General features: G+C 34.6%; 2 protein-coding genes across 2 annotated transcripts; one reads left to right on the top strand and one right to left on the bottom strand.

Annotated features, from left to right (window-relative positions):
- The first annotated feature begins 548 nt into the window (after positions 1–548).
- LOC113339695 (uncharacterized mitochondrial protein AtMg00810-like) lies at positions 549–899 on the top strand. The gene has a single exon (XM_026584929.1). It carries the CDS (start codon positions 549–551, stop codon positions 897–899), a length of 351 nt encoding a protein of 116 aa, XP_026440714.1.
- Positions 900–4,492: 3,593 nt separating this feature from the next.
- Positions 4,493–6,941, bottom strand: LOC113340067 (serine/threonine-protein kinase RIPK-like). The gene is made up of 4 exons (XM_026585287.1): positions 6,394–6,941; positions 6,162–6,297; positions 5,613–5,749; positions 4,493–5,499 (listed from the first exon to the last, which is right to left on the bottom strand). The coding sequence occupies exons 1-4, from the start codon at positions 6,781–6,783 to the stop codon at positions 4,792–4,794; spliced, it is 1,371 nt and encodes a 456-aa protein (XP_026441072.1). The 5' UTR covers positions 6,784–6,941; the 3' UTR covers positions 4,493–4,791.
- Positions 6,942–13,125: the final 6,184 nt, after the last annotated feature.

The raw sequence follows: 13,125 nt of genomic DNA, 5'->3' as shown, positions 1-13,125 counted from the left end.
TGATGAGGAAGTATATATGCAGCTTCCTCCAGGATATTCGATTATTTCTCCTGGTAAAGTGTGTCGACTTCATAAATCTTTGTATGGCCTTCGTCAAGCTCCTCGTAATTGGTTTGCTATGCTTGCAAGTGCTCTTAAGAATTTTTGGTTAGTACAGTCTTATGATGACTATTCTCTATTTGGATGATTTAATCATTGTTGGGAACAATTCCGCTGCTATATTGCTTTCAAAGCATATTCAAGCCGTTGTGTTCATATGAAAGATTTGGGAAAACTCAAGTATTTTCTTGGCATTGAAATGTCTCTAGGAGCTGATAGACTATTTTTATCTCAACCAAAATACACATTGGATATTCTGTCTGAAGCTGGACTTCATGGAGCCAAACCAGCTACTTCACCCATCGATCAACATCATCGTCTAGCTCTTGATGATGGACCTATGTGTTCTGGTTCATCCTAACTAGTATCTTTCGCTTATTGGACGCTTGATTTGTTTAACCATTACGCGTCTTGAATTGTGTTACTCGGTGCATGTATTGGCTCAATTTATGCAATCTCCTCGGGTGTCTCATTGGGAAGCTGCTCTCCGAGTTCTTCGATATCTAAAGGGTCATCCTGTTCAAGGGATTGTTTTACGCAAGGATAGTGCTCTTCAACTTACTGCTTATTGTGACTTTGATTGGGCCTCTTGCCCTCTTAGTCGTCGTTCTCTTACAGGTTACTTTATCTTTTTGGGAGGCTCACCAATATCTTTGAAGACAAAGAAGCAACATATTGTATCTCGTTCTTCTGCTGAGTCTGAGTACCGTTTCATGGATCATACTTGTAGTGAGCTCACGTGGCTAAAGGCATTATTGAAATCTCTAAGTGTGTTTCAATCTCAACCTATGCGCCTTTAATGTGATTAATCAATCCACACTTCATATTGCTGCTAATCCTGTTTTTCATGAACACACCAAACATATTGAGATTGATTGTCATTATGTACGCGATAAAATTCAGTGTGGCGGTATTATTACTTCTCATGTTCGCACAACCGCTCAGCTTGCAGACATTTTCACCAAAGCTCTTGGAGTCTTAGACGTCCTCAGTTTGAGTTGCTTCTTCACAAGTTGGGAATTCGTGATCTCCATGTTCAAACTCAAGGGGGAGTATTATGAGACATGCATATTTGTACGTATACCACATATATGGTCAGGATATATGTAAGTTAGGAAAGATTTTATTTTTGGTGTAAATCAGTTTTTGGGCTCCTTATTTAAACTTAGAGAAATCGATTGTAATCTCAAGCTTTTGATAATAACAAACTTCAATAATTCTCCTCCTTGTCGTTTCAAATGTTTATATAGAAATAAAGTTGATGTATATGTAATTTTCAATGAAATATGGTGAGAAAATGTATAAATATAGTATAAGTTTGTTATTATCACAAAGCTACGGCACGGTGGCTATGTCAGGAATCGTATTAGAATAAAGATTCTTCACGATTTTAGGAAGATACGATTCCTCCTTCCATCGGATTGAAACGAACGTAAGATTCAAATTATGAATCGTAAGATTCTAACAGCCATGCATGTATATGACTACTATTCTGCCAGTACTTTTTGCTTGGATGTTTGTTCACCGGATATTCTCATTTAATCAAGAAATACACTGAATCAATCTCTCCACTAATTGCCGACCTTGATTTCATCCTTTACTCGTATGTCGAATAGAAAACTTTTTACAAAGACCAAATAAGTCAGAGTCCAAACTACTTGCCATTATGCAATAACTACTTCTGGTGAATTAGGCTTACCAACCAATAGAAGACTGATACTTTGATACTTCGACTAATTAGTAATCCAACTTGTACTCTAAGAAACCATGTTCCCCAGTGTTTTTGAGTCTTCATTTTTCAAGTAACCAACATTCAGTAAAACAAATTCCAGGTCAAAAATAATCAGAAGGTTCACAAAAAAGGAGCACCGACAATCACACACATTCGGCCATGGCTCATCAAAATATCATTTACTTTGGTATAAAGTATTAAAACCTTTTTAGAAAGTATACTATCATAAAAGTGCAGTGAATGTGGAGAAATCATATTTCTATTTCAGTTTTGAATCATCGACGCTTGAACTTATGGACGACGACGAATGTTAGAGTGAGTAAAAGAAGCGGACTAAATGAAGCACCCGACCTAAAAAGGGAAGTCCTAAAGGCCAAAGGTCCCTCAAACCAACATATACGACACGACGAATGTCGCCGCATAAAGAAGCTAGAGAAAGAAAACCCCACAGCAATGGAGTGCCATACAAGACCTTACAGTCACACCACCTCAACAGACACCTATGACTAACACAAAATGCATTCATGACTTGATGGAGGTCCATAGCAAGATTTAATCCCACTCCCACTCCTAATCATGAAAAGTGTGTTGTGGACTGCACATTTTATGATCAAATCCCACTCCTTATGATGAGTTACATTTGGTTTAAAATGAACTCCACTTACCTGCCCCGGATCTGTGGATACTTTCCATATACTAAGTTTCAAAAAATGTTACTGTTATCTAAGTAATCAAGGGCTTTAAAAATGATTAAGAATTTTAAATTTCCACAACAACACAATTGAAAACTTTAAATAAAATTAAAAAAAAAAAACAAAAGTTTATGGGTTACTTAGATTTTGAATAAAAGGTTTTGAATCAACATATGATACTCTGCAAGAGTGTAATGGAGGAGGAAAATGTGTACCCGGTTTTAAATCCCACTGGAAGAGTGCTGCACATTGTCTTCCTCATTAGCTAGTTCAAAGTATTACAAATATTGCGCACCTCAAACTTGAAGTTGGCAATCCATTTTATTTTATTTTTTCTTTGATTTGATTTGGTTATAAAATCCAAAAGATTTATCTAAAAATGTTGGAAGTGTGACTCTAATTAGTACAAGATAATTGGCATTTTGATCGTTAAATTACAAATCTTCATCCTTAAGGTTAACCAAAAAAAATATAAGTTTATTATCTAGTAGTAGTAGTAATAATAATGAGAAGCAGCCTATAATTTTGTAAAGATTCAGGAAAAATCCAGTTCACCATTCAAGTGAAAAATCTCATTTGAGTGGTACCTGCTACCTGGCAAAGATGATGATGGGCGTGCCATATATTATGACTACCACACAGCTGTAATTCCACTATTTTCCCTTCTAAAAAGTATTACATTGTTAGAGACGATGACATGAGTAAGTTTTGGCCATGAATTGATGGTAATTCTACCACACATTAAAATAAAGCAAGACTGATCAATCAAATTACCTTATGTGGTAAAATATTAATAATAAGAAGCGGCAGAAGCAGCCTATATTTTTGTTTCATTTCATAAAGGCCCAATTCACCATTCAAGGAAAACTCATTCGAGTGCTGCTGGTACCTGCTACCTGGCAATGGGTGTGTCATTTCTGAGATATTATGAGTACCACACAGCTGTAATTCCACAATGGTTTCTGGAAAAAGTATGACATTATTAGTGAAGATGACATAAGTAACTTTTTCTTGACCAAGAATTGATGGTAATTCTATATCAGAAAGGACGATCAAAGCAGCCAGGTAAGGTTTCTTCAACAAGGCAGTTGAGCTGAAATGGCATCACATTTTCTTAGGGTGTGATGCTCTAACAGTAGTGTATAACATGTTAATTAATTAATTAGAGATGCTAATTATCTAAGACTTTAGGATAACCGATGCATCAATAATTTTCGGTGGTGGAACAGATATCACTGTAGTACAGTGGTAAATCAGTAGGTCATGACACCAATGACCTGAGTTCCAAAATCGTTTACACAGAGTTGTTGGTCGATCAATCGGTTAACAAGTGGGGGCAAATGACTTCCAACCGTCGTACCTGACGCCGCCTAAATTATGGTACACGAGGACATCAATTTCGATTTAACTAAAACTCCCAAATATAATGCGATTGATCATGTCCTAAGAAAGTTGAACAAGATAGCTCATGAATTAACTAGTTGGGAAAAACAAGTACCTCTCTAGTAGAGCCTAGGATGGCAAAAGTCTTTCCTTGCCAAACACGAGTTTATATGCGCTTGATTGCACGGTTGTTGGGCACATCCAGAAACATCAAAAGACAATGACAGTCTTAGAATATTATGTATGGTATGTACAATCAATTTTAAGTTTGAAATGTCAACAATTGGTGACCAAGTTGAAAGAAAATAAATTTGTTTAAGTTGCCTTATCTTTATCAATCTTTTCATTAAACTTAATCAAATTTTCAACAAATATACATGTACTACACTAATCATATTCCACAACTTGTATTTCTTAAATTCATGCTTGTTCTTTGGGATTTCACAAAGGTGGTAGATACCTCAATAATTTAGATTAAGGGCATGGGTTTCCCGCATTGAATCAACTTTTAGTTTTCATTAGTACAATTAAATTTCGATTTCAAATCCTAAATATTAAAAATCAGTGCTGTGAACAGTTAAAATAGTTTAAAGTACTGTAAAGTTCAAACTTGTATAATTTCATTCACATTTTTATGAGATTTGCAAACATTGGAAAGAGAACAAAAAATGAAAAAAAAGAAAAATTATAACCAACATATCCTCCACAATGAGGTATGGCACTTAAGTCTCTATAATGGCCCTAGGGTAAACTGAAAATCTAGAGGCCCTACATTTACACACTCACAAACCTCCTTTTTTTTTTTTTTACTTTTGAAAGAAAAAAATATGAAATATTTCTTTGTATGTACAAATTAGTCTACACCTAATTTTTCTTTTTCTTGTTTCAAATGCTTTCATCCTTGATCTGGTTCTCCTTGTTTTGGTTTCCCTTTTGATCAGGGCTTAATCTACTTTTCAAATGAGTTCGAACGTTTGATTCGGTATACACGGTTCCGGTTCTTGCCCGTGGTGTCCGTATCCGATGCCTCTGACCGTTTTGCCGTTGAGTCTGACGGTTTTCATCTTTGTTTTCTTTCTTCTGCTCTGGTTCTTTCTTTTCTAAGTCTTTCTTCACTGTTTCAACCGGAACAATATACACAAATGGTGCAATCGGCATGTCATTGAAGTTTTGAAGTGATTCCAATATCTTAACCACATTGCTCATTGAAGGTCTTGGTTTTGGATGATGGCTCAGACATTGGTATGCTAATGCTGCAATCTTTTGTGCTCCTTTGCTGGAGTATTGTCCATCGAGCCGTGGGTCAATTATGTAATCAAGCTTTCGTGGATTATTCAGTTGCGGCCGCGCCCATTCAACAAGATTGTGTTCCCTTGGCCCACGGCTCTTGTCCACTGCTCTTCGCCCTGTTAGTATTTCCAGAAGCACAACACCGAAGCTGTATACGTCGCTCATTGCCGTCAAATGACCGGTCATAACATACTCTGGAGCAGCATAACCATGTGTACCCATAACACGAGTCGAAACATGGGTCTCATCTCCTTCTGGTCCATCTTTCGCCAACCCAAAATCGGATAATTTAGTTGTGTAGTCCTGTAATCACAATTGAACAGAGAAATATTAGAACCAAGTATACAATGTTTAAGCAAATTGAGTAGCATAAATTCAAGCACATAAAAAATTTAAGGATTTTCGAAATGACTTACAGCGTCTAACAAGATGTTCGATGTCTTAAAATCGCGGTAAATCACCGGCTTCTCTGAATCATGAAGGAAAGCAAGTCCCTTTGCAGCTCCTAGTGCAATTTTCATTCTTGCACCCCATGGTAAAGCAGCACCATATTCTGCAATAATGAAAAATTTGATTAGCAACAAATTAGATTCCAAAATTATCAATGACTACAGACAATTAATCTAATACACATTATTAATCAGAATTTCAAACTCAATATTTTAGTATGACACAGCAATACAAGATTATGTCATAGTTTTTGGCTAAGTCCCATTTTTTCTTTGGCTTATTTGCCAAGTTGATATTACTACTACTCTGACTTTCTTTGTCAATGAGCTAGGAAAAAGAAGTTCTTTTGTGTTTGAAAATTTCAAATTTTTTGTTATTCCGAAACTAACCCTGAAGCCACCAACTATTTTTCATTTTTTTCTTCAAAAAAGGAAATAGTATTGCAGCCTTTCCAGATGATAATGTCTAAAAAGTCTTGAAATCACACCTAAAAACAGTAAAAATGTGGGACTTACTGCGAAATAGATGATTTTCTAAGCTTCCTCTTGGCATGTACTCGTAAACTAGTACCCGGTGCTCGTCTTCGCAACAGTATCCGATCAATTTCACCAAATTTGGATTCCTCAATTGGCCTAGCAATATCACTTCTGCCTGTAAACATTCAACAGGAACAAGAAAAAAGTCCATTAGAAGACAAATCCCAAAAGTTGAAGACATATTGAATGGGCAATTTAGTAAATTTCTCACCAGCCATTCTCTGTGACCTTGAAGTCCTTCTAAATCCAAGCGTTTTACAGCAATAGGTTGAGCTTTCAGACCAGGTTTCATCTTGTCATCAATAAACCCTTTATGAACAGCACCAAACCCACCTTCACCAAGAAAATTACTCGAAGAGAAATTGTTGGTAATCTTTTGCAGTTCTTGTAAAGTAAAGATATGTAGATTTGATCCAAGAAGTGAGTTTGAGATATCATTAGCTGATAATGATAAAGGTGAACCAGGAGTACTGCTGAATTCAGATAATGATAACCTCTGAAACCCACTACCTCCACTATTCTTTGTACTATCTCTTATCTTCTTCTTTGGTGTCTTTAATGGTAGTTGTGACTTGAAACAACCAAACAAAAATGATTTCATCTTATCTTATAAACTGACTGATTATATAATTCAAACCCTTTGTTTGTTTTGATCTTCGAAGTATGTTCTTGAAAATAGATGATGAGAAGAGAAGGTAGGAGGAGAGGAGAGAAGAGAGGAGAGGAGATGATGTGTTTTGAGAATGAGGCTGAATGTTGGTGGGATGATAGACTTATATATAACAAGGTGGCTAAGCTAAGTCCGAATGCATACACAATCAACAACTACATAAAAAAATAAATAGATTATGATATTTCTTTTTATAAAAAAAAGGTTTTATGATATTTTTATAAAAAGGGAGACAAAAGACATCGACAACTGTAAGCTGTTGAGCCAAGGAGGAAGAAAAAGAGAGAAATAGACCCTTTCTTGATTGATTGTTTCATATTAGCAGCACTAGAGTGGGTTTTTTCTTTATTTTTTTCATCTTTTTTTTTGTGGATTAATTTCTATTTTGAGAGAAATAATTAAATAAAGTGAAGGTAGCCCATATAGTTTTGGAGGAAATATTCTTTTCTTGTTCTGCTACTATACAACAAATTCATTAGAAGGTGCCTCACAAAAGATTGAATAATAGAGATGTTCTTGTCTTTTAACTTTGAAAATCTTCATAAAATACAAAGAAATGATGTGGAGGTAATACAAGTCTTAGAAAACGAAGGTTCATTTTACATCATGTTTGTTTTGTTCTTCTTCTTTGGCTCACCTTAATTATTTACTCAGTCTTTGCGAGTTTACGCGTATTTATGGATTTTTGCACGACTATAATCCAAACATTTATTAGGATGCATACGAAGACAATCTAAATGTTGATTAGGATACATAAGATGACAATCTAACTCGCAGTTTTAGGATAACGTAATTTAGTAGAAATCTATGGGTGTTGACACCCTGTTCCGTGGATTTTTACGGTTTCTCGAACTCAAAGAATTTGGGAAGCAAGAATTTGTCTTTGACATATTTGAGATTGAGCGATTGATTTATATTTGTGTTCTTGTAGTGGTTTATCTTGGATTCCCTAAACATCCTTGCTCATCAACAAAAAGAAAATTTGTACAATACATAGTATGATGGAAGAATAATTTTTAGCCAATGATACAAACTGTATATTGGAATTGCGAAATGAATTAACATTCTAGAATCCAAAAAGATGGTTGAAGAATGCGAGATATAAATCTCTTATCTGATGACTTCGAAAGATTAACCACTTACATGTGGAAATATTCAGTAATGATACACATACATTATAAGAATATTTTGCTACCAGCTAGAAGTTATCTGTAAATTGATTATCGCTAGTTGTGAAATCACTAGAACACCAATAACTATATTAGCCGCATATAATAATCTAATATAATCTCATATGAAAACACCGAAAGATAAATCATCAACGTCAAGAAATAATTTAATAATTGATGTACATTTTAGCTGGAGCATTCAATTATGAGTTAAAAGCCATCTTAGCTTCCAAGCTAAGATTTCAAATTATTGATCTCTCAAAATAGAGAATTATTATGTTTTTAAAACATTTAAATTAAATTTATTCCCCTTTAGAATTTAGCCTCTGTCATATTCTTGTTTTGGATAATTTGTTAAGAAATTTCTTTTCATTTCTTGTTTATTACTCTAAGTTTGCCAAACTTATGTGTTTGGCTTTTAGAAGCTAAACAGTGTCCACAAAAAGTTATTTTTGGTCCAAGCTGTAGACACCTGTTCTGAATTACCTAAACCTAATTTAGAAGAACACCCTTAGACTTTGACATTTCAACTTCATTAAAACTCTTTTAACTTTTGACTATCGTAGACTACCATAGACACCAATTACACACGCATAATTAGACCAAAATTAATATACAATCAATTATCTTTAATTCAGTAGAAATTACCAGCTCTCTTGTACTACTATTTTTACTTATTTGTTCTTCATTCTTACTTTGGGCAATAGTTTCAAATCAGGCTTATTGATACAACAACAGATAGAATACATTCCGTGTTCAAAGAGTGTCAAAACCAATTGTGTAATTCGGAAAACGAAAAATATATTATCAAAAATGACATATTTATCCCTCAAATGCTTTGTTCTACCAGACGACATCCATTGACATCCTTGTTTCATCTTGATAGAAAACTCATATAAATTCAACTAATTAGCTGATTATGTTTACTTAACCAAATTAATAATCCAAGGTTTCACTTTCAAACTTGTTTACTAAGAAGTTCTCGTTCATTCTTTGTTCCGTTATTTTTTGTTGCTATTTTTCTTGTTCTTATTAAGCCAACACGCTCAAAGCTTTTATGTGAGTCAAGTAGGACTGCAATATTCAGCAATCGGCATGTCACTATACTATTGGGACCCTTCACTCCCTCTACTGTGAGTCCTCCACAACAAAATATAGGCACTAAACAAATGCATGTGGGGTGACTGAAATATCTTGGAACATCACTTTAAATTGAAAATTTGCAAAGTTAAAATATGATAAAGGTGATTAAATTAGTTAAACTAGATATTAACTATTGGTTCGACGAACTTTAGCTTTAATCTACAGGGTTTAATTTTGTTTAGCATATCATTTGATGCTTTCCTCTCACTCGTCAATTTCATAGGCCACCTGTTGTAGAGTCATTTTCTTACATGTGCTTCATATGTCAGCATTAAAATTGTGATTAGTCGTTTATTAGGCGGCGTAGAGTCATTTTCTTAAATATTTTGAAGTCCAACTCCAAAATACTTCAGATTTATAAGTAATATTGACAGTTTAGATTCGAATTCAAAGCATTGAACGTAGTGTATATGTTTGCCAAGACTTTGTTGATTACATGGTAGTAGTTAGAAAGGCATGCTCTAGAGCAAACCACTCCATATAACAGAATGTCATGGAGCTTGACAAACCTTTAGATTGAAATGTCAGAGCTTGACAATCAACTAATCTTCCCTAACTATTTCAGTCTACTTGAAGAAGATAATCCGTTGGATGATTTGAGAATCATGATCAGAAATGATCCTCAATCAGTGCTGAAAAGCAATCTTCTTTAGCCGTCATTACTTAGACTTTCCAAAGTAAATGGTGTGTTTTCAGACAAATAGTAGTAGGTGAGTATTGAGTAGGTTCCTTCTCTTTAAGGCTTGACCCAAATATCTGGTTTCTTGAACTTTCTTTACTTCACTTTCCATAAGTCAAGGGGTAATATCGTCATTTTCGTAAAATAACGGCCGGACGAAGATTATCCACAAATTGTTTCCGTGATGACTATTTGCACACACCATTTGCCTTTTCACACTAGTGTTCCGGGAAAAAAATGCGATCCAGTACCAAATAGAACTCAGACTCTCCAGTCAAAAATGGCACTGAGTTGGACTCTTCATTTAACCGAATTAACGTTTGTTTGGCTTGGAACTCTACCCGGCGAAACATCACCACTGTGGGTACTGTATGTTTTCTCGATAAGATACTATAATATTCTATGCAGATTAGTGAATATTTAGACAAAACTGCAACGCCCATGACAAACGGTACATTTTCTTAAACTATAGTACTAATTTTATTCGTAATATCAATAGAAAAACCAATCAGTGTAGTAGATTTAAGTCGCTATTTAGATGATGTATCTTATTCCTGTTAACATAAGCATTGATCAATCAATCACTGTCTTCATGAAAATTCCATGTTATCCAGTGTTAGAACTAACTAATGAAGACACATTACACTTCCATCCAAAAATAGATGACACATTACACAGACAGATCGTTACAAGTGATTTAATGTGCCATAGTTCCCATATTTTATGAAGTAAAAGTGTTTAGATTGTGAATAAAATGCTACTAATGGAATGTTCGTAAGCTTCAAGCTTGAGTCTGATATTGATTCTTCGGAATTATCCTTGTGCTTGTGCATATTCTTCCTTCTTTAACCAATACGTAACTTTTTCTCTTAATATCTTTAAAAAAATGCATCTAAGAGCGTCCACAATGGACGACTAAATCCAAATATAGTGTCCAGTTGATAGGCATAGTGGGACGGACCATCGATCAAAATTTGATCAAAGACTAAAATCCAGACCAAATTTGGTCTGCGACCAAGACCAAACCCAAATATAGTCGGGCGTTTATATAGTCCTCGCCCCATAATCAGGCGGACGTATAGTCCACGTCCCACCCCAGGCGGACGTATAGTCCACGCCCCACACCAGGCGAACGTATAATGCACGCCCGTCTTTTTTTCTTTTTTAATCTTTTGTGTGGGGCGGGTTTAATACCTCCGCCCCACTCTTTACAAACTTCAAATGCATGGGGCGGGCATAATACCTCCGCCCCACTTTTTTTTCTTTTTCTTTTTTTATTCTTTTTCTACACCGGGCGAACGTATACTCCCCGCCCCACACCAGGCGTTGGTATATTCTACGCCCCACACCAGGCGTTGGTATAATGTCTGTCTGACCAAATTTAGTTTTTCCACCGTAGGGTCACACACCAGATTAAACCCAAAATTTGGTCTTTTTTTTTCATCTTTGGTCTTTGATTATACTCGCACCACTACAGTTGCTCTAATCCATTTTCATTACGAATCCAACATACTGTTTTTATTGAACTTTTAAAATGCTAATTAAAACAGAAAAATACGTTCAGCATTAAGATATCCATGTATGACGTGCTACCCTAGAAATACATACTCGACAAACTATTTTTATTTTTCGATTAATTTTTCATTTCATCATTTTTTTTCTTTATTTTCATGCTATAAAGTATAAACATTAATGAGGAAGAAAATTTAAATACTTAATGAATCCCTATTTTCATTGATTTTGACCCAAGCTACCTTTCTATGTGTACCTTTCTACCATGTAACATATTCAATATCTTGGATTTTAACATTTGTCACAAGGTCAAAACAATAAGGTAAATATAACAATCAAGAACTCAACAAACCTTACCCTCCATAATGGATATTTACCAACCTTTGAGGACTTCTAAAAAATTTGTTCGTTATTGGTTGTGGATAATTTCTCAGGTGCCACATTAGATTTTAAATAATTAATGAATTTTATCTTAAATAATATACAAATTTCATTATTGTTATCAATTAATTATTGTATAATTTTAATAATTTAAACTGTTTTGATGATTCAAAATATTTATAAAGGATAGGATTGGGGGTTAGGTTATTTTATATTTCTATGGATGATGTTGTTTGGCAACCACCTTTAGAAGATTCTAAACCTACGTGTATTTGTCACATATTTTTTTTTCAGTTATGTAGGGTCTTTTAGTTTGACTAAATCATTTAATTGTGAGATATTATTCTGATTGCAATATGAACTTTGTGTAGGATTCAATTGATATTCTCTCTTGAGATCTAGATATAATTCCTATGTATGTATGTATTAGACCCTGGTCATGATTGATAATTTTCCATATGATTCATCAAATATCCGAAGGTAGTCGGTCATGATTGATATGATTTCAAATATCCAAAGGTAATCGAATTTTGATTCAACGACCACAGTTATTAGCAGCGGAGAATCTAGAAACATGACTAAGGGGAAGCAAAATCTTGTTAGGGATAGCAAAAAAACAAAATTAGACTTGGAGGATATTTTGGGCTTAAAAATTTAGGCTTGGAAACCAAATGAGTAGGGGTAGCAAGTGCGCACCTTGCTATAAGCTGGATTCGCCACTGGTTATTAGTACTGCGTGAAGAATTGAATGACATGAATTCGAAAGTTGAGTTCAATAAAAAGTAAAAATCTTATTAGATTGATAAAAATAACCCTAGGATTATTTGTGAGACATAAGTATTGCAGTTTAGTGTATTATGGAATTTTCTTAAAGTTGTAAATGTCAATTAATTGACATCTTTCAATCCAGCTAATAAGAAAAATAGATATGGAAGAAAAGAATGTTCTTAATAAGCTGCTGCCTGCTACGGTCAGGCAGTCAACAAGTCCTTGTATCATTTTCTTTGAGCGTAGATAAACAGGAGCTTTCACATGTATATTTTCCCACCATACTTTTATACAAATTTTCTTCTGTGTTTGGTAACGCAGTCCATCCAAAGATTATTGCAGGTACAAGCACAACTTGCAGATACCTTTTGTTTTAGTGCCGTATGACCTGGAAGTGTCAAGTATGTAACTCCTGGTTCACTAGTTGTATCTGATTAATTAAGAACTAGTTTTCAGTATGATAGGTTATGTTTTTATTATTTATTAAAGATAGATGCGGATTTTCAGAATTTAAAAACAGGGTCGGTATACACAGAGGCTAACACATCTTTCCTTTAAGGTGTTCCGATTGAACAAGTTATTCATGTTAAGTGGACAATTTAGTATAGGTTGCTTAAACAA

The sequence above is a fragment of the Papaver somniferum genome, unplaced genomic scaffold (assembly GCF_003573695.1).
Source record: "Papaver somniferum cultivar HN1 unplaced genomic scaffold, ASM357369v1 unplaced-scaffold_21, whole genome shotgun sequence".
NCBI classification, from domain to species: Eukaryota; Viridiplantae; Streptophyta; class Magnoliopsida; order Ranunculales; family Papaveraceae; genus Papaver; species Papaver somniferum.
Note: the sequence above shows the minus strand (reverse complement) of the source record. Positions and strands in the feature narration are given on the sequence as shown.

What these genes read in the sequence shown, in the direction of transcription:
- LOC113339695 (XM_026584929.1), top strand. Translation starts at nt 549, where the DNA reads ATGCAATCTCCTCGGGTGTCTCATTGGGAAGCTGCTCTCCGAGTTCTT.
- LOC113340067 (XM_026585287.1), bottom strand. Translation starts at nt 6,783, where the DNA reads ATGAAATCATTTTTGTTTGGTTGTTTCAAGTCACAACTACCATTAAAG. An exon ending in AGAAAATCATCTATTTCGCA is followed by an intron (nt 5,750 to 6,161) that starts GTAAGTCCCACA and finishes TCATTATTGCAG; the next exon opens with AATATGGTGCTGCTTTACCA. An exon ending in CGAACATCTTGTTAGACGCT is followed by an intron (nt 5,500 to 5,612) that starts GTAAGTCATTTC and finishes TTGTGATTACAG; the next exon opens with GACTACACAACTAAATTATC.